The 27,929-nt window shown below is 46.3% G+C and overlaps 2 protein-coding genes and 1 long non-coding RNA gene across 5 annotated transcripts in view; 1 reads left to right on the forward strand and 2 right to left on the reverse strand.

Moving 5' to 3' along the window:
* The first annotated feature begins 4,335 nt into the window (after positions 1-4,335).
* Positions 4,336-26,943, forward strand: LOC308482646. Its single transcript, XR_013989382.1, has 3 exons — positions 4,336-4,645; positions 19,720-19,836; positions 26,603-26,943. It is a non-coding gene; the product is annotated as an uncharacterized lncRNA (long non-coding RNA).
* SFN (stratifin) lies at positions 4,647-6,227 on the reverse strand. The gene has a single exon (XM_081015917.1). The coding sequence runs from the start codon at positions 6,129-6,131 to the stop codon at positions 5,391-5,393; it is 741 nt and encodes a 246-aa protein (XP_080872043.1). The 5' UTR covers positions 6,132-6,227; the 3' UTR covers positions 4,647-5,390.
* Positions 19,009-27,929, reverse strand: part of ZDHHC18 (zDHHC palmitoyltransferase 18) — a 32,985-nt gene continuing 24,064 nt past the window's right edge. The window contains exons 8-10 of one of the 3 annotated variants that reach the window (XM_081015912.1): positions 27,720-27,819; positions 23,949-24,044; positions 19,009-20,682 (exon numbers count right to left, since the gene is read on the reverse strand). In XM_081015912.1, coding sequence (XP_080872038.1) covers positions 24,003-24,044; positions 27,720-27,819 — 142 coding nt within the window. In that variant the 3' untranslated portion in view covers positions 19,009-20,682; positions 23,949-24,002. Of the gene's footprint in view, positions 20,683-23,948; positions 24,045-24,470; positions 27,820-27,929 lie in introns of those variants that run through there. The other 2 variants (XM_081015911.1, XM_081015913.1) reach the window with 2 other exon arrangements.

The following is a 27,929-nucleotide window of genomic DNA, read 5'->3' on the forward strand; positions in this document are numbered from 1 at the left end:
GCACTCACTCTCGCTAGACCTGCTTTGCACCTCCCTTGAGTGCGTTTGCCTGGCTGGAAGGTGTCCTTGGGCTCTGATAACACCTCTCGCTTGCCTGGATGGAGAGGGGTGTGTGAGTGCGCACAGAAACTAGCCTACATATAGAGAAAGGTCAAATTAGTACTCTTTGTTCTGCTGACTTTCTGCCTCAGGTCACATCCACTGGCATATATGGATGGTTGCCCAATAATTATCCATTGCCCATATGACGTTCTTCTCCAAATCACGGCCTTCCCACACTTTCCCATTCCCTCAATCTGGATTTCTCATACCCTCTCCTTTTCAAAGTATCCCTGGTATGATGAAATCCAGACTGGTGGGGTGGGGTGGGAAAGCAGTGATTTGGAGAACGTAATATGGACAGTGGATAATTAATGGAGGTACAGTAAATATAATGAATATAATGTCCCCATGCTGAAATAGTATCATTGATGTAAAATGGGTGTTCATTCCATTTATTTTGTTGTTCTTTGCTTGGTTTAAGTGCAGAATGTGTATATATGTAAGCTCAGGGAATTGGCCCAGTGATTCTCACAACCCTGTAAGGTAGGCAAGGCAGTGAATACGCAAGAATAGCCCTGCTGGATCAGGGCAGTGGCCCATCTAGTCCATCATCCTGTTTCTTGCCATGGCCAACCAGGTGCCTGTGGGAAGCCTGCCAGCCGGGCCTGAGTACTACAGCATTCTACACACTTGTGATTCCCAGAAACCATTGTGGGTCCCGATAGCCTTATCCTCCAAATGTTAAATGTGGGGGGAAACAGTTTGTGTGGGGCAGTGAGGAGGGTAGACGGTCCTTGATGGTCTACATGTTTTTGAGTTTGTGCATCAGGAGTGGCAATACATACGAGTGCTGTTTTTAGGCCACAACCCTATTCTGTGCACACTTACCTGGGAATAAGCCCCACTGAAGCCAGTGGGACTTCATCCTGAGTAGACATTTATAGGATTGCGCTGCTCGTTTGAAGTTAGTGTAATCCTTTGGGTAGAGCTCACAATCTATCAACAGCTGAATGTGGGTGAGTGGGGTGGAGAACCCTGCTGGCTTTCATCCCAGATGTCTTGTAGGTGACTGATGCCCTCCCATGCTAAAAGGATGCTTCCCACATTCCTGCAAGTCACTCCCTTGTCCCAGTACCTTGGGGGTGAGAGAGCTAATGCAAGGAGGGAAAGGAAGCTGATAAGTTATGCCTGGAACAGCAGCAGGTCTGCAGGCATACTGGCCTCTAAGGGAAAAGTCTGTAGCTCAGTGGTAGAACAGCTGCTTTGGGTGCAGAAGGTCCCTAGATCAATGCCCTGCATCTCCAGACATGGCTGGGAATGTCCCCTTTCTGAAACCCTGGAGGGTTGATGTCAGTCAGTGTGGATGATACTGAGCTAAATGATATAAGGTAGCTTCTTACGTAAGCTGCATGGCCTGCATTGGAGAAGGAGGTCCCAGGTTCAGTCCTTGGCATCTCCAGGGTTGGGGAAGGCTCCCATCTGAAAGCCCAGAGAGCCATTGCCAGCCAGTGTACTGGGATAGCACTGGGCTAGATTAGCCAATAGTCCAGCTTGGTATAAGGCAGCTTTCGATGTTCCTTCTACATGAGCCAAGAGTCCTCTTGCATTAAATGGAGCACAAGAGACAGGCATGTTTTTCTCTGTAAGCATCACTGAAATGAATGGGAGGTGCTATGAAACGAGCAGGTACAGAGCTGTGCTCTCAGTCAGCTCCCATTCACTTCAGTGAGGATTGCACAACTGATCTTCTCAGTGAATTGTGTGCCTCATGTGCAAAAGAAGCCTGAAAACGTGGAGGGGCCACACACACCTGCTTATGGCAGGTTCCCTTTGTGTATGAAAAATGGGCTGGTGTTCTTTGCCAAACATAATTTTCATATTTATGAACTCTGCAAATTCGGTAAATGCATACCAAGTGTTCTGCATCCAAAATTCAATTCCAGTCCATGTCCTTCATTGATGTATTTTTGGTTTTTTGCACCAGGCTGTAGGCCAGGAGTATTGGTGAAGGCAGAAGTGGAATTTTCCACTTCGGTGTTCCCTATCACCGAACTGGTCTGTAAAGGGACACCATGGCCTGCTACTCATCTTAGTGGTGTGTAAGCTGCTGAAAAACCACTCCTTCCTGGACTGAGAAACTCCAGGCTATGCCGGGAGAACATAAGAACCTGCCTTATACTGAATCAGGCCGTTAGTCCATCTAGTTTTGCATTGTCTGCACCAAGAGTGGGGAACTTGGTAGCCCTCTAGATATTGTTGGACTCCATCTTCCATCAGCCCCAGCCACCATGGCCAATGATCAGGGATGATGGGAGTTGTAGTCAGCGACACCTAGAGGGCCACAGAAGCCCTGAGTTTGGTTTACACTGACTGGCAGTGGCTCTGTAAGGTTTCAGACAGGAGTCTTTTCCAGTTGTATCTGGAGATGGCAGGGATTGAACCCAAGAGCTTTTGCATGCAATGCACGGCTGTACTATTGAGCTTGGCCCTGCCACATAAAATGCCTGCCAAATCTCTGCGTAAGAAACTGCCTTATAGTGAGCCAAGACCATTGGGCCATTTGGCTCAGTATTGTCTACACTGACAGGCAGCAACTTTCCAAAGCAGGAAGAGCCAATGTGGTGCCCTTCACATGGTTGGATTCCAACACCCATTAGCCCCAGCTAGCATGGCCAAGGTCAAGGATGATGTGAGTTGCTGTCCAGCAACATCTGGAGGGCACTGCATTGGCTAGCTCTGCCCTAGAGTTTCAGAGAGGAGTCTTTCCTGGTCATGCCTGGAGATCAAGCTTCTCATGCCGTGCTGCAGGAATCAGTGGTACTGCAGCAGCTCTCAAGGTCCTGGGGAAAGCATTAAGCTACTGAAATGCCACAGGAGACAATCCCAGCTGCTGGCTGCTTGCAGTCTGAGCCGCACCCTCTCCAGTTTCACTGGAAGTAGAAACTGGCAACACATTGTCAGGTTCCATGAAAACTAGAAAAATCACTTTGAGATTTGAGAACAAGAGGTTTGCTCATCCGCCCTGTGATAGAGACAATGCAGTTTAATAAACCCTTTCTTCCAGAAATAAAGTGGAAGGCTTGGCTTAATTTATTATCAAACATTGATTTTCAAATTGTGTTCCAGGGAATCATGGTGGGATTTGGGGGTGGGTGGGTGGGGTTATCAAGGATTCCTTTGTGAGTGCTAGTAGCACATAAGGAGGAATGTCTTGATATCTCAACTTTGGTGTCTTTTAGTTTCTAATTTTTCCAGTCGTCAGTTCAACTCCCTACTTATACACATCAGTTTGCAGTGGTTGGTTTTTTTAAGCCCTCATGAAAAATTGTCAACATTTCAGTGCAAATTTGGTGCCTAATACTGTATGCACATTTATACGAAGCATTTTCTCCAAATATAACGCATTTTTGCATATATAACTTGCCACAGCAAAATTTGCAGAACCGCAAATTTAAAAGGATGGCTGTGTTTTGGTTCACACATTGTTTCGGAAAGTATAAATAAGGTAGGCTTGCTTTTAAATGTGAATTGGATTGTGTTTCTTCCCCATCCCTACTCATAAGTTCTACAAAATTATTCCTCTTCTGCTGAAAGCTGCAAGTAGAATTGCAGTTGGCCAACCACACTTTTAGCCCATAAGGATATTGGTTAAATTATTGGTCCCATTCTCATTTTTGTGAGGAGCCAATTGGTTAGGCCAGTGAGTGCCCTGCACCGGAACTCTGGGTTGTCACCAATACTAGTCCTACCTAGAGTAAACTCACTGAAATCAATGTATCTGTAACTTAGGTCCATTAACATCAATGGGTCTGCTTTGCCTGGACTAGCATTGGATTCAACCATAAATTCAGACAAAATCTCTCTCCCAGCCCGACCTGGGAATGCCCAGTATTGAACCCAGGACCTTCTGTGCACAACACACGTGCTATGTACCACTAAGCCATGGCCCTGCCCTAAGGCATGCACCCTCCTCACCAATTTTCTGTACAGCAATGGGAGTCCTTGGCACATGAGTCAAAGGGGAATGTTTCCCTGAATGTCCAAAGTCTGAAGCAATTTTTTGTGGTGCGCAGGGGTGGGTGGGATCCCACTGGTGGGATTAGCTCTGTCTCCTCTGTCACCTGAGCTAGGGAGAAACATTTGCAGCAGGTAGAGAGAAGCAAGGGCACGCTCTTCTCCTGGGTAGGTAAGCAGCAGCAGCCTCCCTTTTCTGCCCAGATCAAAGCCATTCCTGTCCCTGGCTGCCTCTCCCCAGGGTGGTTCTGCAACTCCACCCTGGCCTCTTTCTTTCCCAGATAAGGCCCAACCTCATCTTCGGGTTGCACCGCTCTGCCTTCAGGCGTAACCTTTCCTCCCGCCTCCCCCGAAGCTTGCAGGAGCGCCTCAGATTTCAGAGGAGCAGAAAAGCTGCCTTGACGTGCATCAACCTGTCTTCCACACGCTTTGCTTAGGCTTGCGCATTTCCCGGATCTTCTCTCCCCGTCCCACGGCATGCCAGCAAGAAGGGTTGGGGAACCCTCTGGGTGCCACCCCATTCCCCCTCCTACTGCCCAGGGGGTCTGGGGTGCGGGGAGAAAGAAAGTGAAGACCAGAACTACAAAAGGTAGGTGTGAAAGTGAACTTTTTATTGGGGAAGAAGACTGTAGCAAACCACCTCAGTAACACCATGATAACAAGAGGCCCTCTTAAGATTGCTATTCTTAACCCGCTCAGAAGAGTTCCCCCCGTCCTGCCCCCCCCCGCTACCCTTGAAAAGGCCCACCACCTCCATCTTCTTACAACAGGATGCCCTGAGTGAGAAAACCCAGCAGATTTATTTTTTAAAAAAAGGGGGCCATGAGAAGCAAAGGTGACAACTCTTGCTTAATTCTGTTCAGCTGCTACTTTGGCAACTTTACCACGCAAAACAAAACAAAAAAATTCATTCTTCCACAGTTAAACACTAAATATATGTATACACACATATACATTCAGATATCTCTGTCCTCCATGACAGGTCAGGAAGACTCTTGTGTTAACCAGGTGCTGACCAGATAGATACAAGAGTTAATACAAAGCAAGGAGCTCTGGGTTGCAGGAAGAGGTCACATACCAGGAAGTACAGAGGCCAGGAAATAGCGATGCCCCTCCAAAAAGCTGCCACATGAGGAGAGTTAGGTAAATGCTGAAGTCCCATTTGCGCATGGATCAGTCCCCTTTTGCTATAAAAATCCAGCTGGAGCTCCCAGGAGCTGGAGAAAATGAATCTTATAAAAATAGGATGGGTTGGGAAAGTGGGACGGGTGGGAGAGAGACAGTGAGGTTGCAGGGGAGACAATGAGTTACCGTCGTTCTGCAGTCTGCAAAGTTCAGTTCTTTGGCTCTTCACCAGCCTCTCCCCCTTCTTCTCCTGAGCACTCTGCGGTCCATAATGTGAGGTTGTCCCTGAGAAGCTGCATGATGAGGGTGCTGTCTTTGTAGGAGTCTTCGCTGAGCGTGTGGAGGTCGCCCATGGCCTCGTCAAAGGTGGTTTTGGCTAGCTTGATGGCCTCTTCTGGGGCATTGGCGATCTCATAGTGGAAGACCGAAAAGTTGAGGGCAAGGCCCAGCCGGATAGGGTTAGTGGGCTGCATCTCCTTCTTGCTGATGTCCATCGCCTCTTGGTAAGCTTTCCGTGCATTGTCGATGATCTGCTTGCGGTCATCCCCAGTGGCCACCTCGGCCAAGTAGCGGAAATAGTCGCCTTTCATCTTCAGGTAGAAGACTTTGCTCTCTGGGTCACTGGCTTTCTTGATGAGGTGCTTGTCCAGCAGCCCCAGGACAACGTTGCAGACATCCTTCAGCTCCTTCTCAATCTTCTCCCGGTATTCGTTGACCAGCTGGGATTTGTCGTCGCCTTCCTCGGTCTTGTGCTCGATGCTGGAGATGACCCTCCAGGCAGACCTCTGGCAGCCGACCACGTTCTTGTAGGCGACGGAGAGGAGGTTGCGCTCCTCGTTCGAGAGTTCAGCTCCGTCCTCCACCACTGCCTTCATGAAGTCGGCCATGTCCTCATAGCGCTCGGCCTGCTCAGCCAGCTTGGCTTTCTGCACCTGGTGGTTCCTGGCCATCGTGGGGGCAACGGAAGGGAGTGCTGGGCAAGGAGAGAGATCAGGCAGCTACTCGAAGAGCCCTCAAGAGTCTCTGCTGAGTTCAGCTGCCGGGATCGGCTTTTGGCTTTGGCGTCTCAGCCTGGAGCAAGAACAAGGCGTGGTGAAGAAGCGCTCAATGAGCTGCCCTTCCCCCACTTCCTTTCCTGCAGCCTCTCCTTAAAAGGAAAGTGGCAGTGATTCACTCTTTGAGCAAGACGGTGAATGAATGCTCACCTGCCCAGGGATGCAGACTGAGAGAGAGAGACAGACAGACAGACAGACAGAGAGACCCTGAGACCTCTTAGGCAAGAGGTCGCTTGTCCTCCTGACAGGCATCATGGACAAAAATGGGCCACAGAGCATGAGCTCAAATAAAAGAGCGTCTCTTCCCCTCCAGGGGGCAGTGCACAAAACCCTAACCTGACCCACAAGTCCCAATCTTAACCCCTGTCCATCCCCAGAATTCTCTAGCCAGTATTTTCCAGGGGATTTCAGTATGCCTACTATTTATCTAATCACATTCATCCTCCCAAAAAATAATGGGAACTGTAGTTTTTCCAAGTGTGCTGGGAATCCTAGACCTGTGAGGGGTAAACTACAGTTCCCAGAATTGTTGTTGTTGTGTGTGCTTTAAATGTGTGGCATCTACACACCCAGTACTGACTATGTGAAATTGCCTCCCTTCCAAACATGGGACCAGTTTATATGATCAATGGAACAGGACCACAGCGGTTACTGTGGCTGATATACTGTTGTTGTTTTATTGATCTTTTAAACTGATTTTTATTGTGATTTTATGGCTGCGTGAGCCATTTTAAATTAGAGAGCAGTATATATAGTAAATTATTTTAACAAATAAAGCTTTCCCTGAAATGTACCACAGCAGAGGAGAAGGGGTGCATGTTTGGATACTCTGCCATTAAACAAAAGGAATCCCACCCTCCCGCACACAGAAAGCATTAAACTTGGCCTTCTTCCTGACACATAAGTTTGACATATGGGGGGGGGTTGTGGGAAAAGAGCAGTATTCAAATATGTGGGGGGAAATAAGCCACCTACAAACTGAAGCGGTACTAACCAGGAACAGCTTTACCATTTAGGAACATAAGACCATTGGAAGGTGCCTTAGGCTGCCTACACACCATACATTTAAAGTACACTGTTCCACCCAAAGAACCATGGGAACTACATTTTACCTCTTACAGAGATGCAATTCCCAACATCCATAACAAACTAGAGTTCCCAGGATTCTTTGAGACAAGTCATGGGCGGACGATACTTGGCTATCTGGAGCAATTTATGTGTGTTCAGTATGTGTGTGCAAACTGTGCGCGGCCATGTCGAACACGGACGTGACCCCAAAACGTCACAGAAAGGGACAGGGTTGGGGCTGAACAGGGTGTTTGCAGGCTTTTTCAATGGTGTTTCAAATATATGCAATTTCACTTAAATGCACGGTGGCTTGGAATGTAACCCCTGCGTAAATGATAAGTTGCCTGTAACTCAAAATGGCATATTCCCACTAGACACATATCCCACTGCCACCTGCAAGAATGTGCAGATAGTCAAATATGGCTATGCTCACCCCGCTTCTCCAGGCTGATGCTCTTTGGAAGAAACTCACTCGATGTCATGGGCCAGGAGTCAGCTTCACCTGCTGAGCAGCAGCCTGAAGGAGCCAAAGGTGAAGTGACTCCACCTGCTGCTGATCAGCCTTCTTGCTCCTGATGAGAACCAGCAGGCTCCAGCTTTCTTAAGCAGGGTTTCCAGCCTTAGTCAGTTGCGGGAAACAACCTTCGTCGTTCCTGGCCTGACCTTGCTGCTTCTTGTGACCTTGGACCCTTGGCTTTCTTGACCCCTGGATTGTTTGACTACGTGAACTAAGATACTCCTGACCTTAGGACTGGACCTTGTATGCAAACTCTGTCTCCAGGCAAGTACCCCCCTGAGACTTGGCTGGCTGGCTTCTTCTTCTGCTGAGCTCTGCCATGGCTGGCAGCACAGGACTAAGACACTGGAAGCTTATTGGCAGACTGTGGTTGGTGGGGCACTGTCCCATTTGCCCTAATAGCCCAGCCTCCTAACTGTTCTGTTTTTAACACAGCTGTTCAAGTTTACATAGAGATCCAAGTTCAAGGAACTCTGCATGTGATAGAACACAAATCTCCTTAGCCCAGTGACTTGCAGCTAATAGGAAGACAATAATACAGATAATCACCTAAAGACATCACGATTTAGCTCAAAGGTGTCAAGCTTGTTGGCTGGAGTCGTTTTCTTTTTCTGTGATATCTCCAAGAAGCACCTGCCACACCTAACAGTCACTTTACAGTTTGACAGGGAGGAGTGGACTCCTCTTCGGAGAGGTGCGGATGTGGCATCTGTTCACACATGTTCACACTCGGTGATTGCAACCTCATGTGATGATCGGCATATGTGAATCAGCCACGACAAATCATCACAGGCCAAGGATCTCACACACCTATCTTAGGAAGCTCCTTGTAGTTAATCAAATTATTGGTTCATCTAGCCCAGTACTGTCTACTTTGACTGGTAGCAACTGCAGGTGCTGTCAGGGAAGGACTTTGGGATTGAGGTCCAGGGCCCAACTCACCAGAAGGAGCCCCCAAATGCAGCAGAATACAGTGGTACCTTGGTTCTCGTATGTCTCTGTTGACTAACATTTCAGAACCCAAACGCTGAAAAACTGGAAGTAAATGCTTCTGTTTTCAAACACGCCTTGGAAGTCAAACAGCATCCGCTACATGTTTTTCAATTTTCTCAGTTGAATTTGCAGACAGCCCTTTGCGCCTCGGTTTTCAAACATTTTGGAATTCAAACGGTCTTTTCGAACAGATTATGTTCAAGAACCGAAGTTCCACTGTAACTGGCTCACTGCATTTTGAGAGAGGCCGTACTCGGATCACTAAGGCTGCATATACACCATACAGTCGTACCCTAGATCGCGAATGACCTGTGAGTCAAACGTTTTGCCTCCCGAACGCCACAAACCCAGAAGTGAGTGTTCCTGTTTGCGAATGTTCTTTGGAACCCAAACGTCTGATGAGGCTTCCACGGCTCCCGATTGGCTGCGTGAGCTTCCTGCAGCCAATCGAAAGCTGTGCCTTAGTTTCCGAACATTTTGGAAGTCGAATGGACTTCCAGAACGGATTCCGTTACACTTCCGAGATACCACTGTATATTTAAAGCACATTCTCTTCCCCACCACAAATGTGGCCTGCCACTGATGCTGCACCACATTTGGCTCAGCGCTCAGCCTCCTCTGCCCCCTTGATATTGGGAGTGGGGCTGAGCCCCCTGCTAAACATTATGGAGGGGGCTGAAGACACATCAGCCCTAAGGAGTTGGTGCCTATGTTGTACAGCATTGCATAGGATTCAGCCATATACAGAGTCTAGCTCCATATACACCAACTGGCTACATAAAGTAAAATATAGTCAGCAGGGGTAGCCAATGTGGTGCCCTCCAGATGCTGATGGACTCCAACTCCCATTAGCACTAGCCAGTATAGCCAATGGCTAGGAATGCTGGGACTTAAAGTCCAGCAACATATGGAGGACACCATGTTGACTGATCTACACTAACTGGCAGCATCTCTCCAGGATTTCATACAGGAGTCTTTCACAGACCTGCTTGGGGATGCTGAGGAATGAACCTGGGACCTTCTATATAGCTACAAAGAGACTCCAACAAACATTACCCATACATTCTCGTCTTTTCTTTACCGTGCTCCGCCTTTGTCTCCATGAAAGTACAGAAAAAGTTTCACTCTCAGAACTAAACCTGTTGCCACTTGCCGAAAGACTTCTCCTTTCTTCTGACACTGCCAAAAAGACAGACGGGAGAAAGCCCAACTGCATGACAAATTCCTTGCACTGCTGAGTTTTTTTTGAGCCTAGGGTGATACATCCCAGGCTAGCATGAGGAGAGGATGGGTGTGGCTGATAGCTCAGTTGCTCCAGCTTGAGAAGGTGAATTGTTCCACCAGGGGTGACTCATTGCTGATCTACGTTATGTGGTCTGAGCAAAACTCCCTCGTAGCATCTTAGCATGGTGACACAGACCGCACTTTTCTTTTCAACTCGAGCGACTGGGTGGTGCAGCGAGATTCCTAAGGTGAGGGAGGAAAATGGGTCAGGAGCCCCAGAACACACCCAGACAGCTTCAAGGGCCTTGTAGCAGGATAGTGGAATCGGGTCCATTAGCCCCACCAACTTCCATTCTAGTCTCAGCCAGCCCACGTGCCTGACTTTGTGCAAGCCTAGGGGGTGTCCTCCTCCCCAGCCTCATTTTGCTCTAGCAGAACTCAGCTGGGAGGATGGGGACAAAACCAGAATTAGGTGGCTCTGCCTCTTATTGGCTCTGGTGCCATCTACTGTTTGGGCTCCCCATATTCAGCCCCGGCAATCACAATGGGCACCAACCAGCACTGTAGGAGGGGTGTCCACTTTCAGAGCACGGGAAGGAGAAGGCCTTGTGAATCATTTGGTCCAACCTTTGCTCAAAGCAGGGGATCCAGAGCTAGAGCAGCCTTTTACAGATGGCCAGAGGCAAACCTAGGGTCCCTTGTGCCCTTGGCAAGGAGCTGTATCGGCGCTCCCCCCCCCTCAAAAAAATAACCTTACTGCAATAGCTGCACTAGAAATTGCTACATTTTATGCGACCCAAGTACTTGAAGCAAGCTTCTCCTGTGTTTGATCTCGCTGTGATGGCGGCATTGCGTCGCCACACACATATACGTCATACACCCCATAGTCTCCAGCTGTCTACCATCATACTGTCTTGCCATTTCTCTTACCCAGGCATAGGCAAACTTGGCCCTCCAGATGTTTTGAGACTATAATCCCCATCATCCCTGACCACTGGTCCTGTTAGCTAGGGATGATGGGAGTTGTAGTCCCAAAACATCTGGAGGGCCGAGTTTGCCTATGCCTGCTCTTACCGCTCAGCTCTCAGCTCTTACTTAAGCTCACGATCTTTCACAGATAGCTGGAGACAGGTTTCTGGGGTGTTTGGGGGGGCAGTCTTGCCAACCTCTAGGTGCAGCTCTGCAGGTGACTGGTTGCATATCTCCGCAAGGCAGAGCCCATCCGCTCCCAGGTATTGGTTCCACTGGCAAACTGCTCGGCCGAGAGCTTTCTCCTCATGTTCAGTTGAAACCTGCCCTCCCAGTAAGTTGATCTAGGCCTGTCCTCTGTGGCAGCAGGGAACAAGTCTTCGTCCTTTTTTTCAGTATGACAGCATACCAAGTATTTGAAGAGTGCTATATGCTATATGCCAAAACCACCTGATTTATATGCAGAAGGCCCCAGGTTCAATTTCTGACCCTCTTCAGTTGAAAAAGCAGCAAGTGATGAAGGGGCGGGGGGGGGGGGAGGGAACACTGCCTGAAAACCTAGAAAGCTGCTGTCAGCCCATATAGATGATGGGTCATGGGTCTGACTCAGATCCATATATTGCTAATTGGTTGTGCAAGGAAGTTGGCCTGTTTTAGGGACAGGGCATTTCCCCAAGATTCCAATCCAAATAAATTAAAACTGTTCGCAAACGGTGAATTATTTCCTCAAGCTAGCAAAGCTATTAGGACTTGGAGGGGCTGCGTTTCTTATCAAGGGTCCCTGTGTTTTCATTGCTTGATTGTACACAGCCTTTTATAGGAAGGGTGGTAATAGAAATGTTATAAAAAGCAATAGCACCGGAAAACAAAATAACCTTGTGGGCGTCTGCTATCAGATTCTGCACTAAGGTGGTTCTTGAGCTACACTTGCAACCTCCTCACATTCCTGCAGGTTCTTAAGGGAGTGTCTTGTATCAGATTGCAGAATCGCAGGACACTTAATTATATGCTTGTGTGGCACTTTTTCATGACAAACACAGTGCTTCTGCTGGCATTAGCAATGCCCCCAACGTCTATGGCTATGTTGGTTTGGGAGGCTGAATTTCCAAGCAGTTTTCTGGCATTGGGGGTGCTGAAATACAATTCCCAGGAGAGAACACAATATAATGAGCATGCGGCTGGTACCATCAGTGCAAATGCGCCATTGCAAGCCAGGCGAGAACTCTTGGGAAACAGATGAGTGTTTTCTAATCACTCGCCAAGAAAGTTCATGATTCTTGAGTCAGCTCTGAATCTAAGGGGTTTGCCTGCTGCTGGTCAGCATACTGATGTCATGACTAAGCCACCAAGAAGCATTTTCAGCTCATACAAGATGGCTATTGCTCACATTCCCAGCAATGGTCAACCTGCTGCTTCCAGAAAGCCTAAAAGCAGGATGTAAAAAAATAAATAAATGGGGGAGGAACCCCAGCAGGTATATTACCTCTGTGTAAAGCGGTTCCATCTTCTCAGGGCTAACAGCAGTCCACATCAGGGAACAATACTTAGCATGTGTAAAGTGCTTTTGAGCATCCAAAGCCTCTAAGGGGAGCCTCTGTGAGGAGCTCACACCCCTCCAGATGTTATTAAACTCCAACTCTTACCAGTCCCAGGCTGCATGGGCAACGCTCAAGGATGGTGGAGAATTGTAATTCAGCTATATCTGGAGTGCAAGAGGCTACCCATTCCTGCTGTAAGCTAAGTCAATATCCTAGGGTTGCCATATTTTAAAAAGCACATATCTCCCCGCAAAAAAGAAAAACTGTCGTTTGTTAAGGATGCTGGGAATTGTAGCTGTCATGCATAAACTATAGTTACCATGATTATTTTTTTTGGGGGGGGGGTGCTTTAAGAGATAGTAGATGAGAGATTTGAACCTCCATGGACAGTGACTTCCTAAGGCAGAGGAGTAACCTAGAGCCTTTTCGTCTCCTTCCACACACACAGTGTGATGACAGCAGTGACTTAACTGGCAATTATTGTGTGTGAGAGCGAGTGCTTGGTGTCCTTCCAATTAGAGGCCTGAAAGGCTGCCCTAGGGTTGAGATAAATGCTACCAACTGGGCTCTGGCTGGTGCCTATTATCGCTTCAAAACCCACCTGCCCTATGAAACACATGCTTAACCTCAGGCAACCCAAAGTTTGAAATATGCACAAGATTTCTGGCCCACAAACATCCCTCCACTATCCTTGCCACTCCAGCCACCTCTGAGTCATATTTTAAACCGTAAGCAACTTTTACTTTATGCTGTAAATAACTAGATATATGAATGTTCCCACACTTCCTCTCTGCCCCTCCCCATGGACTCCAGTACTGGATAATTGCTGAGGGCCTGAGTGAAGCACTTTAGCAAATGCAGAGCACAGGTGCAGCATGTTACTGTTTTAATTGTATTTTGCTTGCTGCTTTTATTTCATATGTTGTATTTCGCTGTATTACAATTTGAACTCTTCACAGCCGTGTAGACCACAGCTTGGGAAGCCCTGCTAGAGAGGAAAGGCTCAAACTCACTATGACAGGCTGGAATGTCAGACATCTGGGCGGGTCTTTGTGCCTGTGTTCCAAACAGTACAGAGCATGCTGCCATCATGAAAAAGAAGTGCCCATGCTGTCTACTTTCGAACCTCGTGCTAGGGCTGCATTTAGGAGTGTCTCCACCCCCATTGTTCAGCCTGGGCACTGAGGTCCAGCGCTGAGGGCCTTCTGGCAGTTCCCTCACTGCGAGAAGCGAAGTTACAGGGAACTAGGCAGAGAGCCTTCTCGGTAGTGGCACCCGCCCTCCCACCAGATGTCAAGGAAATACACAATGATCTGACTTTTAGAAGACATCTGAAGGCAGCCCTGTTTAGGGAAGTTTTTAATGACTGATGTTTTAATGTATTTTTAATATTTTGTTAGAAGCTGCCCAGAGTGTGGCTCGGGAAACCTAGCCAGATGGGTGGGGTATTATTATTATTATTTTATTTATTTACTCGGCACCAAGAAAAAACAAGGCTACAGCACAAAGGGTGCCAGAACTCTGCATGTTAAAAATAAAAAATGTCAGAACAAAAAAATATAGAGAAGGGGGTTCTGAACATAGAAAGCTTGACACAGAATGGTTGTCAGACTTTCCAGTATCCTTCCCAGATTTCTGCTCCCCCAGCCAATTTATATTTTTGCACATGCAGCAACATAAATGCTGCAAAATAAAAAGGTAAAGTAGGCTGTCTCAGTACATAGAGAGCAGATGCAACCCAGAGCAGCAGTCTTCTTTAACAACTAAGTACTGATTATCTTGGTTCAACATTTAAATAACAATGAAAGAGGGAGATCTGGGTTCCATTCATTTTTCTTGATTATCCAACCATACATTACAAGAACAGACATTAGTCTTTGTCCTAGAGTCTGAGAAACACTTCTGACTTGATAAGTATGGAGTGACATTGTCTTGCTTGTACCATAAAAATGCTCCATGTAGTGTAAAAATCCACCACAGTTGTCAGTTCCTGTACCACGTTTTCTCATATGTGTAGGAGCCTCTCTACATTGTAGAGTAGGAGTGAGGAACCTGTGAGCCTGCAGATGTTGCTAGACTCTAGCCCCCAGCGAGCCTGGCCAATGAGCAGGGATGATAGGAGTGTTACCATAAAGCACCAATGCTGCAGCAAGCAAAGGCTCTAGCAGCTCAGCCAGCTGCTTGTGGCTGGAAAGCCAGACAGGATGTTTGTGACTGTTGCCATGGGAACAAAGGGGCAGTCCATTCTATACTGAGCACCGGATGTTAGCTCAGTGTATGTGTGTCATATGACCCGTACTGGATGTACTTGGGAGGAGTTTTTATTCTTGCTGTTGTTGAGTGCAGACATGTTTCTCTGTACTGATGTAAGAGGCAGAAATAAATGATGTGAATAGTTTTCTGTCTGCTTCTTTCCCCTCCCTGGGGACACCAAAGGGGAGAGAGGAAGAACGGTGTGTTCCTCTCATACATCTGAGAAGAATCGCCGGACCTCGCCTGCTTATCAGCAGAGGTTGGGAGACGCGGGGAGGTCGACAGGAATATCTGCCGGTGCCTGCTTGTGGCACATTCCTCTGACCCAGGCAGAATTCCAACAGTGGCAGCCTTCGGATGGTTGCGATTCATCGGACATCTGCATGAGAGGCTGGTGGATTGTCCTCCTCTGCTCCAAGGAGGAAGAAAAGCGTCTGAGAAATGCCAGAGGCTCAACAGACGGCTGGTGGAAAGAAGAAGTGTTTTCCAGAGCAACAAAGTTCAAGGTATGCTGCATTTCGGGCTAAAAGTGTGAACGCAGGAAGATTAATTCCCTGGTTCACGGAGCTGCGTTTCAAAGAAAACAAAAGCTCCGGAGGAAGAGGCCTGCAGCTTGAAGGCTGAAGCCTGCATTCCACAAATTTTTGTGGTAGATAAGATGTCTTATTGAAATGCATTGTTGCTAGGTAACGGAAAGTTGGAAAGTTACTGGCAAAGGGGCTGGACTCTGAGTGTAAGCCTGGGAAAGCGAAACAAAACCAGAGAATGTTTTGGCTACAAGATTTACGTGCTCTTGGAAGGGACTTTTCAATAGCAGCCTGAGTTTAGCTGCCAGGTGCAAAGAGCGTAAACAATTTGCAGTTTGCTGCGTGAGAAAGGAAAAAAACAACTGTTGGATTTCACAGTTTGTTTGACATTGTGAGAGAGAGGCTTGGCTTCAAGATGGATGCCAAGAAAGGGGGAGGTTTGCCTTGCCCACCTTCCTTAACCAATGACAATTATTCATCTTGGTCTGTAAAGATGAAGGCCCTGCTGCAGAATCAGAGGCTTTTTGATGTAATTGAAAACCCCATCCCTGCAGCACCAACCAGAGGTTGGGAGTCACAGAATGTAAGGGCCAGGACTGCTATAATTCTGTGTGTCTCAGATGATCAGTTGGTGCATGTTCAGCATTTAGAAAATGCGAAAGAGGTATGGGACACGCTGCGTACAACGCATCAGAGAGATGCTGGTTCTTCCGCGTTGCTGTATTTTGAGAAATTGACCAATCTGAGACTTGCGCCTGATGGAGATGTTCAAGCGCACCTGACAGAAATGAAGTTTCTGCGTCAACAGATGGTGGAACGCAATTTCCGTCTTCAGGAGGAAGTGTTTTGCTTCATGATGATAAACAGCCTTAGCCGCACCTACAAGGTTGTTGCCAGTCAGCTTGGTTCCCTACCGGCCGCGCAGCTGACCGCGGAGAGAGTTTGTGCTGTGGTCCTGAATGAACACGACAGACTTGCTGCACTGGAAGAAAAAGACAGGGGGAGGGAAGAACAGAGTTCAAATCTCCCCACTGATGATGCTACTGGGAAGCATGGTGTAGCATTGAGTGCTGTCCGATGCTACAATTGTGGACAGACTGGGCATCTACAGCGAAACTGTAAGAAGCCGCGCCAGTCAAGAGGAGCAAAGAGCAGCTCTACGAAGCCTCAGGCGTCAGGCAAAAGCCGTACCAAGTGCCAGGTGAAACCTGCAAAGGCTATGATGGCGAAAGGAACCACGCCAGATGTTGGGAACGCATTCATAATCGACACGGGCTGTACAAAACATTTGTGCCCGCACAGAGGACTATTTTCAACGTTGAAGAAGCAAAGCTTCACTGTGAAACAGGCCAACGGTCAAGAGTTGGAAGCGACTGGAATTGGGACTGTGTATCTTGAGAGTCTGAACTTGACTATAAGCAATGTTTACCTGGTTCCAGAACTGAAATTTAATCTGCTGAGCGTGTCGCAGATTGCAAAGAAAGGACTGAAACTGTCCTATGATGCTAAAAGCTGCAAGATCTACAAAGATGGAGAACTGTTTCTTACTGCCAAAGAGAAAGATGGACTGTATTTGTTGACTTTTGATCAAAGTGATTACATGAAATGTAATTCTGATGTTTCTAACGAAATCTCTCTCGCAGGTGTGACCAGTGTGAGCACCAGGAAGGTGACTAAGACCAAGAAGGTCGACAGAGCATTTCAGCGGGTGTATGCTGATGTGATTGGTCCTCTAGAACCATCTAGAGGCGGTGCACGATTTTACCTTGTGTGTGTGGATTGTTTCACTAATTATTCTTGGGTTTATATGATGGAGAAACCGCAAGAAACTTTAGAAAAGTTTCAGGAGTTTTGTGACAAGGTTAAAAGTATGCATGATGCTAACATTGATTGTCTTTTCACAGATGAGAAGCAAATTTTTCTGTTACAGAAGTTTCAGAAGTTCCTGGATGGAAAAGGGATAGACCACAAAGTGGCAGTTTCGCAAGAAGCGTGGAACAGAGGGGTCTGTGTAAAAGTGAACAAAGAATTGCAAAAGGGGATGAATGCGCAATTGCTGAGTTCACATTTGCCACATGAATATTGGGCCGAATCGCTAGCGTCCTATCTTCATGTGTGGTTGAGAAAGGTCTCAACAGAGTTGGGATGTTCTCCTTTTGAGAAGCTGTTCAATAGAAAACCTTCTGTTGCCTATTTTAAGGTTTTCGGGTCTCATGTGAGAACAGAAGCTCCAGGTGGAGTAAAGAATGCCAGAGGCATTTTTGTGGGTTATGAAAAAGGTCTCTACAGAGTAATTTTGTCTGAATCTGGTCAGGTGATTCTCACAAAGTTCCTAGAGAGTGCTCCAAAGCAAGAGCGGGTAGTACAGACATTTCCCACAGGAAACGATTCTGACGATTCAGATGATGATGAGTTTGATCTTATTGAGTTCAGTAGTACTGATGATGACAGCGATAGCTCAGACAGCTCAGTTGTCACAGTCATTGAGAGGAAATCTCACATAGTGACTAGACCCTCAGAAGAGGAGGATGAACCATTGATTAAGCTTAGTACTGGTTCTCCAGAGAGTTCAGAGGCTGAACCAGAAAGCAGAGAAGAGCAGCAACTTTTACGTAGGTCTGAGAGAGCAACGAAGGGTGTACCACCCAAGAGGTATTCAAAGGAGTTTGCTAACCTTGCATATGTTGCTATTGTAAACGACCAAGGACAGATTGAAGCTGTGTCTGAGTCAGAGACAAAGGCACAACAGAGAGTTGTTAACCGAGGTAATGCGAAGTCACACAACCAGAGAGGTACATTGGTTAAACCAGTGGCGGGTAGTTCCAAGGGTGGAACTGAAACAACAGGGGAATGTTATAAATATAACAACTGTTTGTTTTCTTCTCTGGATGACGCTTTGCTCGCAGCACACATTGATACTTTAGGGGGAGTATGTTACCATAAAGCACCAATGCTGCAGCAAGCAAAGGCTCTAGCAGCTCAGCCAGCTGCTTGTGGCTGGAAAGCCAGACAGGATGTTTGTGACTGTTGCCATGGGAACAAAGGGGCAGTCCATTCTATACTGAGCACCGGATGTTAGCTCAGTGTATGTGTGTCATATGACCCGTACTGGATGTACTTGGGAGGAGTTTTTATTCTTGCTGTTGTTGAGTGCAGACATGTTTCTCTGTACTGATGTAAGAGGCAGAAATAAATGATGTGAATAGTTTTCTGTCTGCTTCTTTCCCCTCCCTGGGGACACCAAAGGGGAGAGAGGAAGAACGGTGTGTTCCTCTCATACATCTGAGAAGAATCGCCGGACCTCGCCTGCTTATCAGCAGAGGTTGGGAGACGCGGGGAGGTCGACAGGAATATCTGCCGGTGCCTGCTTGTGGCACATTCCTCTGACCCAGGCAGAATTCCAACAAGGAGCTGGAGACAAGCAACAGATGGAGGGACTCAAGTTTCCCAGCTCTGTGGTACACAATGCAAAGTGTGTGTGTGTGTGTGTGAGAGAGAGAGAGAGAGAGAGAGAGAGAGAGAGAGAGAGAATATCATACAAAGCTGCCTCGTACCAGCTATTTTTATCCATCTAGCCTTTGCAGATTTAAGTCTAAACAGTAGTAGGCAGCAAAGAAAAATGGACAGCCCTGTAAAGAAGATGTTTCCATCAATTAAAACGCAAAAACCAGACAGTCATGGAGTAAGATAGGAGAAATTTTATTGTTACAAAAGTGAAAGGCATAACTGAATTTCAAACCCTACACAACTACACTTAAGGGACCGAAAGGGTTTGGTTTTGCTCTCTGTATAGAGCCGCCTGACAACCTCCCTGCTCCTTGGCCCTCACCTACCTGCAAAAGGTGAGGCAAGGCAGAATTCTGTACAGGAACTGTTAGATAAGCACTACAAAATACTGTTAATGGTATATTTATTTATTTATTTATTTATTTATTTTTGGTGTGGAGGATGAAAGAGAGGGAATAGATCTAAAGGAATCCTAAAAACAAGTGAGCTTATTAGCAAGTTAAAATGCCGGAAGGTACAAATTCCTATCTGACTACACCCAAGGAGTGTGCACCTTCCCCCAACACTCAAAAGTTTGAATAAGCAGCTTAGATGTGGGTTTTCTAATCCACAGCCTATGCAAAATCCTGCTTTGCAGGCTGTATCAGCTACATTTGTGCATTTCGGCAGGGGTGACCTGGCTGCGCTCATCCTCGTGGGGCAGCCCAAGACAGCGGTTAGGCACAGCATCCTATACAGCAGGGCTGTGTACCACTCTGTGCTTAAGAAGGTAGAAGAAAAGAAAGTTCTATATCATGAAAAGCTAAAATCCGCAGTGTATAAATTATGCTAGTTGACTTATTTACATAATCATTTAACAAATTTGCATATTTCTGTTTTTTCGCCAGTGATGGGAAGGAGTGAAAGGTGATGTAGAGAACCAAATCTCCACCTTGAGTCATTGGAAATCCAAGTCTGCTACCCTTCTGGCTTTGAAATTTCGGCAGAAACAGCACCTACACATAGTAAGCATATCTTTGTAACAATTAAGGTTTAGAGCTTGCCCTTTTTAAAGAAAAAAAGCATATGATTCTCAGGAACAGGAATTCTGCATCCATTACCACATTAAAACAGAATTGTTTTTAATGCTCCTGTGGAACCACATCACATCACACCACACACAGACACACAGAGCCCTGGGTATTGGTTCACAGTTCTAATGCACCACATCGCATTCAAACAGATGCAAGTTTTGACCAACTGCATCAAGTGGGAGCACATTAAACAGCTAGTGCAAACACAGCTTAATGGGCCCTGCTCTGCTGCAGCTAAAGACACCACATCAGTTCTTGACATCACAAGCAGATCGGGGTGGAGGGGACAGAGAAGAGGTGGGTGCCTTCAATTGACTAGAAAAGTAACACAATTATCTCCTAGAATCTCTGGAGCCTTGAGACATCTTTTCTGCAGAGCAAGACTAGATAAAAACTCTCCCCGGCCTTGATGTGCTTAGATGCTAGAGTCCATTCCCCCCACCCACAAAAAAATAGGAACTCCCGTTATTGCACTCACAGCAGGTGGCATGTATGGCTTTAAGCTTCGAACCCTACAGATAGCAGGAGCAACCTCTGCCTGAGGGTTTGGAGTAGCTTTTTCCTTGTGCATGTGGCATCTCCCTATCCTTGCTGTGAAACGGGAAGAGATGCAGCGATATATTAAATATAAATAAATAGATAGCCCTGGAGGGTAGAGAGGCACAGGTGGTGGCAATGGCTGTACTTTCAGATATTTGACAGAGCCTCTTGGGGTCGCCTTGGGTTTTGCCACGAGGCGCAGAGGGTCCTCAAAATCTCTTTTGTGCCCCGGACACACTGGATGTTCCCAAGCAGTGCAGGAAGGGGGGAAAAAAGAGAGAGAAAGAGATAGGATTAGTAAAAGGAAACACCAGAGATAGAAAAAAGGATGTTCACAGGAGTAGGTGTGTCTTCAGGCAAGCTAAAGAGGAGGAAGGGGGAAGATCCTGGGAAATTAGTGCGGTTTGGGTAAATGTGGAACAAGTGCCATTCTGGTAAGGATGACTTTATGAATGCTTAGGTGAGAAATGTCAGGAAAAGGAGGCGTTGGGTATTTCAGACTACCAAAGAAAGGGATTTCAAAGTGATCCTGATTAGTTAAGTGTAATTACAAAAAAAAAAAAAAAAAGGTTTCTGATCAGTGTTTCATGTGGGCATGCAAGTGTAAGAAAAGGACAGGCAAGGAATGAAGATCTTCTCATAATGTCTGGATAGCAAAATACAGGCAGAAGCCAAGTGTGCCAGGCTGCCTCCCAGGTCACCTAATTCACTTCCCTTGGCATCTGTTTTAGCTACAGCTTCTGCTGCCACATCAGAAGAGAGAAGTGTCCCGAAGTTCATGGAGCATCTCAGCACTAGAAATAGTGTGGTAAAGGACCGTTTGATGGACTCTTCCATTCAGACACATACACGGCCCACTTTCAGCAGGATGGCTAGGAACTTCATTTCACACTGCCCCCATCATACAATACTGTAAATGCAGCAACAGTCATTAAGTAGGAAATAGCCAATGTGAAGCTGCAGAAGTTGTTGGATTCCAACCTGCCACCGGCATGGTTAATGTTTAGGGGTGATGGGAGCTTCAGTCCAACAGCTGTTGGTGGGCACCACGTTGGCTGCCCCTGGTGTGAAGAGAGGCTTTGCTGGGTTGCTGAGCACTCAGGCTGCGGGGGAAGAGATGGAAGCAAATTGCATTTTGCCTGGAATGGGTTCTACTTGGAATTGACCTCCCACCCTTTCCCTAGCAGTGAATGCAGGCAGATGGGCAGATGGCTGGACAGCTCAACCCAAGTGCTCAGTCTTCTTCTGCTCTGCCCAGCACTCCAGCAAGGAGAGAACTGTCGCTGTGAGCCCAACCTAAGCAGTTTGCTTTATCGGCTAGCAGAACCCTCATTGCCCCAGCTGCTGCTCCTTTTTTTTTTTGTTCTTGCCAAGGACAAGTGGGCAGCAACAGCTTTCTCCCTTCTGTGTGAGTGATGGGGAGTGGGGAAGGCAAGATGAAGAGAGAGCAAGATATAAGGAAGGTTCTCCAGATTTGTTTTTGTTGATGGGAGACAGGAGAAAGTGAGGTGGGCAAGTGGGCGATTAACATGCATTTCTTCACCAAGGGTAGCATATAAACTAGGGGTGGGGAACCTGTTTTTCAGCCCTAGGCAAGCTTGAGGGGGCAAATGACAGCAATGAGCAGGGCCAGAAGGAGCAATGAATGTTAATTTTACCTTTGTACAGCAGGCTTGTTTCCACACACGTCACACACACTATTCTTTATCCAGGCAAGTGAAAAAGTATTATCAGAGTTCAAGGCAAAGACACTCAAGGAAGGGTGCAAAGCACTCCTGGCGAGGGGTGGGGTGGTTTGGTAAGAGGCTCAAGAGTCAGACCCCTCTCCCTGCCCATCCCTAATATAAATCAAAGACTTTGGGAAGCTATGACTATTTTTGCCATGGAACAGTCACAACAAGTAAACCTAGAGGCTGGGCAACAGCACCAATTCAAGCCAGGCAAACAGACATTAAAATATGAGACTGTTTGTGAGTGATAATGCTGCTAGATATCTCTTATTCCAGAACATCCATATTTTTAGTCCATCTCAAGACCTCAGGCCATCTATCTGTAATATAAGCATTCAGAACTTCCCAAAGTTAAGACAATGAACTTCCATACATCAATATACTCTTTTGAATCAAATGAGAAGCAGAGTTTTGAAACACCTGCACACCTTATTCAACACTGTTGTCAAACAAAGCATCCTCATAATTACTTACCAGCAGTGGACATACAGATGTGATACGGTTAAGCCTCATTTTGGAGGACGTGAGATGGCAACAAAATGAGAGCACCAGAGAGGGTGGGGGCAACAGCCATTAAAAGAGCAGAGCCAAGATAGCAGATTAGATTCTGGCTTTTCACTAAAAAGCTGGGGTAATGGTTAAGAGACTGGGTTGTAAACCAAGAAGTTCTTGGTTCAATTGTCACCTCAAATGTGAGAGTGGGTCTATTAGGCAAACCACCCACACACAGCCTCTGTCCCACCTGAAATATAGGGAGAAGACTGATCATACAGGGTAGTCATAAGAAAAACAGAGATAATGTGAAGCTCTTCACATACGATATAAAAAGTTATATATAAATGCAAAGTGGTGATATTTTCTACCCTGTCCCCAACTTAACCTGCCATGAACAAAAAGAACCTTTATGAAAACAAGGTAGGTGCAGGCTGATGATCCTGGACATCATCCCTTGTTCTGCACCCCAAAATGTTTTGAGCTGATAACCTACTATAAAAAAATAATCTGCTACTAGTTGCAATAATGAGTTGGCAGTATTGGGACTTGGACCCCACCCCCACCCCCAGGTCTGGCTTAAGCATCTTCCTGGTCCCAGCTTTTGGGAAATAACTGCATGGCATACTCATGACATCTGTTAGGCTCAACCACAATCCTACCTTAATTTATAACTTGATTTACACAAACAAGAGATTACCTAAACATTTCTGCCTAGTTTTTGACTACTTTATGATAGTAACTAGTACATGGGAGGTAATTTTCATTTTTAGTCCTCCAAGCTATCATACAGAAGTGTAAAGACCTGCCAAAAAAGCCTGTGAAGACATTTCCTGCCTTCTGTGTAGTCTCAAAATCCACTGGGGTAAGCTGGGCATCTGGCAGTAGCCCATACATGGCAAGAAACACACTATGTGTAAAAACATGTTCCCATCATGTTGAAAAGATTGCCTGGAAAACTTCCACATGTGTAATGATGGTTTTAGTGCCACAGGGAGTCCTGCCGTGGGAGGTGAGAGTAGAAGGTACCATGAACATCTATCTCATTTGCTCAAGGTTCTCCTAACCTATCCCTCAAGGCTACCTTGCTGTCACACAGGCCTCACAGATCTTCACGTGGCTTAAGCTATTGGTGGGATGGGTTGTAGGGCACACAACAAAATGAGAACAGCCACACAGACTGGAGGGATAGATGGGCTCCAGGCTTGAAGCAATTCATGCGGCAACAATGAGATGATTCACCAGATGAGGGCGAGGGGGGAAAAACCAATGCGTTCTTACCAGCTAACCTTCAGAGAGCAGTGCTAACCCATCCTGTGGGATGGGGTTATCCCATCAGGCAGTGCAAGATATGGCAAAGTCCTGGCAGGCATCCTCCTAGAGAAGACACCAGAGATTATGCACCATGGCAGTCTCAGGTTTGGGGAAGTAGAATTGGGGGAGGGAAAGGGGAAGAGAGAAAGAAAGAGCATGGGTGCCCTCCATCAGTAGCATAACGTGCTTTGTGCGGGGATTGGCCAGGTTAAGTTATGGCTACTTTGAAACTCTACACTACTAAATCACTGCAATTAACAGTACACAGATCCCCACCCCCCCATGTATATCCTCAGCCACAATGAGAGCCCTTAGTAGTTGCTTTTATGCCTGCTGGGTTCTAGTGTCAGCATCCAGGCAACCATCTTAACCAGCAGGTGTTCTTCCTCCAGTGATTTGCCCAAGCTCAGCTTCTTGCATAGGAAGGAGCTTGAGCTTGAGCTTCTTAAATCTAGCATTAAGGAAATGCAAACACAAAATCCAAAGCAATTAGCTCTTTAAAAATAATTTTTTTATTACAAAAGCAAATAACAAAAGAAACTCCCCACACAGACGTAACACTGCTACAAGTCCTTGTCCCCTCCCTCCCCACCTGAGCTTTACAAATATGATGGTGCTGGAGGGTGGCATGAGCTCTCCCTCAACAAGAACAGGATCCTTCCCTGATAACTGAATGAGGCCACCCTTCTGTAAATAAGAGGGTAATCTAGGACGGACAATGATTAGTGTGCCTGGCTTATGGAAGCCAGGAATCTTCTCTCCCTCCTGCGCTTCTGAGTCTGTTCCTGAAATGTTGTACAAGAAATGAGTGTGTTTCCAAATAAGATCAACTCTTGGAAAGCAAAGCTGCTATCTTTTCAGCAGGTAGTTCCAGAAACATTTGGGGCTCCATTGGCCAACCAAAACTGCTTTGCTGGCAAGGCTATCCTTTGGAAATGCACCCTTCACAGATGAGACTGTTAATGTGGCTGCGATGGGAACAGCACAGGCTGACAACATCTCTGGCATGATGCAGAGCACAACTGGGGGGCACTGCTGCCTTCAACATCAAGGTTCATATTAACGGATTTGGCACTTGCCTAAGTGGCACATGAGTTCAAGCGCTTGTCCCATGCATCAGCCAGCACAACACTTGGAATAGCCTTAGCAATAGCATCCAGATGTCAGGATGAGAACTAGCTAGGAAACCCATAGTATCTTGGGGTCCTATATTTAGCAGAAGAGAATTGCAAGACCTGTCATACCTCCTGGGGGAATAAGTCATACTCAGAGGTTCTCCAAGAGGCCGATCAGTTACAAAACCCTTCAGATCTGCACTATGAATAAGCCAAATTTAACCTATCAGAATAAATATGCTGGTCAAGCAGGCCTATTATAGAGATGGGTGTGTATCATGAAGTCCAGACACACACCTGATTGAATGGGAAATGGTGTGGAAGTCTTTAGACACCAGCAGAATGTTCCAGTATGGTCCTGGTCCAGTATGTACCTGAGCTTGTCTTAAGTACAAACCCAAGTTTTAGAAAGGGAAGTGATTATATGAGCTTCTTGGTTTCTCATTATAACTCTCCTGATTTGTCAGGCAAACACATTAGAATGGGACTATGCTGTCTGAACTATCAAAATTAATAAGAAAAGCAAGGGAAGCATAGAACAGGGTTAAGGAACTTGTGGGATAAGGAACTTCTAGGTCCAACTCCTATCAGCCCCAGACAGCCCTATAAATGGTTAGGAATGATAGGAGTTATAGTACAAAAACATATTGAGGACACACAGTTGGCTACTCCCACCACAATATGTCAGTTAACTCTTACTAATGGAGAGTAGAGGATGCTAATTTCCTCTTCACAAAACACATACCTCTTTACAGGGCTGGGTAATTTGCTGCCCGTCTGAAAAACCCTTACAAGAATCCTCTACGTGGCCAGTGGGTGAAGTCTGCCAGGTGCTTGTTTGTTGTAACTGATCGCTCTCAAGGACATTCTGCTGAATGGGGTGGTGCTACTCAAAAGTGCTGATGGATGTAACACATGGCCCTGAACAGCATGAATGACGTTGGAAGGAAAGATCTGACTTATTCACTATCCAACTGCTAACTCAGTCACTATCTATTAGTACAAATTCCTACAAGGTGACTTCAATTATGCCAATTTTTATTTTTTAAAAATGCAATGTTTGTCCTTTCCTGATTCTCTGTAGATGCAAGGCAGGGAAAGGCATGCTCATGTCCCTTTATTTGTCCCTTTGAGACCAGAGATCCTATCATGTTTTCCACAAACCCTAGTTTCTACAGGTTATAGGGATAAGAAAGGAGAATCTAGCTAGCCGTAATGTGTGCTCTGGGCTCCCCATCTTTTCCTATGGACTGATGAAGTCTAGGAAATAATGGCTTAGAGATCTTTGTGTATGTAAATTACTTGATACAAAAAATTCAACATTGTAATAATAATTATATATCTAACATGGTTCCAAGAACCTGTGACACAGGTTTATGTATAGTAAAAAGTCACTTTTTAAAAAACCCTTAGAAAAACCTACAAAATATGTGCAAAAATATCCAGCAGCTTTTAATAAACACATTTCAAGTATCTAACATATTTTAACCTTCCTATATGCATAAGGACTCAGCAGAACAAGATGGGAGGCACTGCAAGAGGATCTTCAGTAAGAAGAAACATGTTTACGTCACTGGTTAAGAATTGAAGTGAATGGCCTCAACTTCCTAAAGGAAACAAGCTTATTTTTTGACAGTGTACGCAGGAAGATATTCCTCCAACTTCCTCTTTGAAAATAGCCTTTGGTCAACAGGTCTCCTGTGTACGGATTTCCCTACCCCTACCCCCACCATAGCTCTCTCACCCATATGCACATCAATGAATTATGTCTCATCTCTATTCACATCTCTTAAGAATCTCAGATTGGCTTGCTTCATTTTTTCCTAACCATTAAACAAAGAACCTCACTGGGCTGTGTTTATCCTCTTGTCACAGCAATCATGCAATTGAAATGAACAAGGACAACTCCCAGTCAGTTCCCAAAGTGAGAAATCATTGTCTGCTGATCAAGTAGATCTGCTCAGGATCTTTCTTAGGGATCTTCAACTGTTTGCACCCCCTTCATTCCCATCGGTGGGAGCCAGGCAAACCAGATCAGCAAGCACCACTTGCTGCTAGGGCATGGAGTGCTGTGTCCTCAAATGGTTCAGCTCTCTGCCTTACAACTTAGGGCAGCACCAATTATTTTTTGTGGTCAGATCCCTCATGCGGAGCAGTCCACCTTAACCAAGAAGCAAGTTCAAAAATAACCTGGAGTATAGCTTCAGGGATGATACCTTGGTTTCCCCCTGCTTCATTGTACTAACTCCATGCAAGTTACTACATCCTTTTCAACCAACCCCTGCAGAAGACCCTCTGCGAATAGATGGCTTTCAAGAAGCTGGCATTTCCCAACCAGAGGCACTCTCTGCTCTAAGCGGCTCCAGTACTCTTTCCCCCCCTGTGAAAAGACGGCCCTGTCTAGAGGCTTAACTGCAGCAGTCCGCAGTGTTCAATTTAAGTTCCACTGTATAAAAATGAAACCAAATAAAAATCAATGCACAAGGCGATGGGATGTGCTTTGAGTAGGAACTTTGGAGGCTCCGCCCTACAAGGCTGTCCTTCCTGGGCCCAGGAAATGGTAAAATGGAGGAGAGGCACCGGCTGGAGGTAGGCATAGGACTGCTTAAGGGTTGGCTCATACCATGCTGGCATCGGATTTCGTTCCAAAGGAAGGAATTTCACTCTTAGGAGTGGATGGGGTCCCAGCATCTGCCTGGATAAATCCTCTTCTGTCTATTAGGCTAGAGTGGGGAAAAAGAAAAACAAGGAACAGGGAGGTCAGTCTGGTAATCAATGCTAAACCAAATGAGCAGCAGCAGCAGCACTTTTTCACCTTGTCAATGCATGTTTG

Source organism: Podarcis pityusensis (genome assembly GCF_964106645.2).
Source record: "Podarcis pityusensis genome assembly, chromosome: 8".
Classification (NCBI taxonomy): Eukaryota; Metazoa; Chordata; class Lepidosauria; order Squamata; family Lacertidae; genus Podarcis; species Podarcis pityusensis.

What these genes read in the sequence shown, in the direction of transcription:
- SFN (XM_081015917.1), bottom strand. Translation starts at nt 6,131, where the DNA reads ATGGCCAGGAACCACCAGGTGCAGAAAGCCAAGCTGGCTGAGCAGGCC.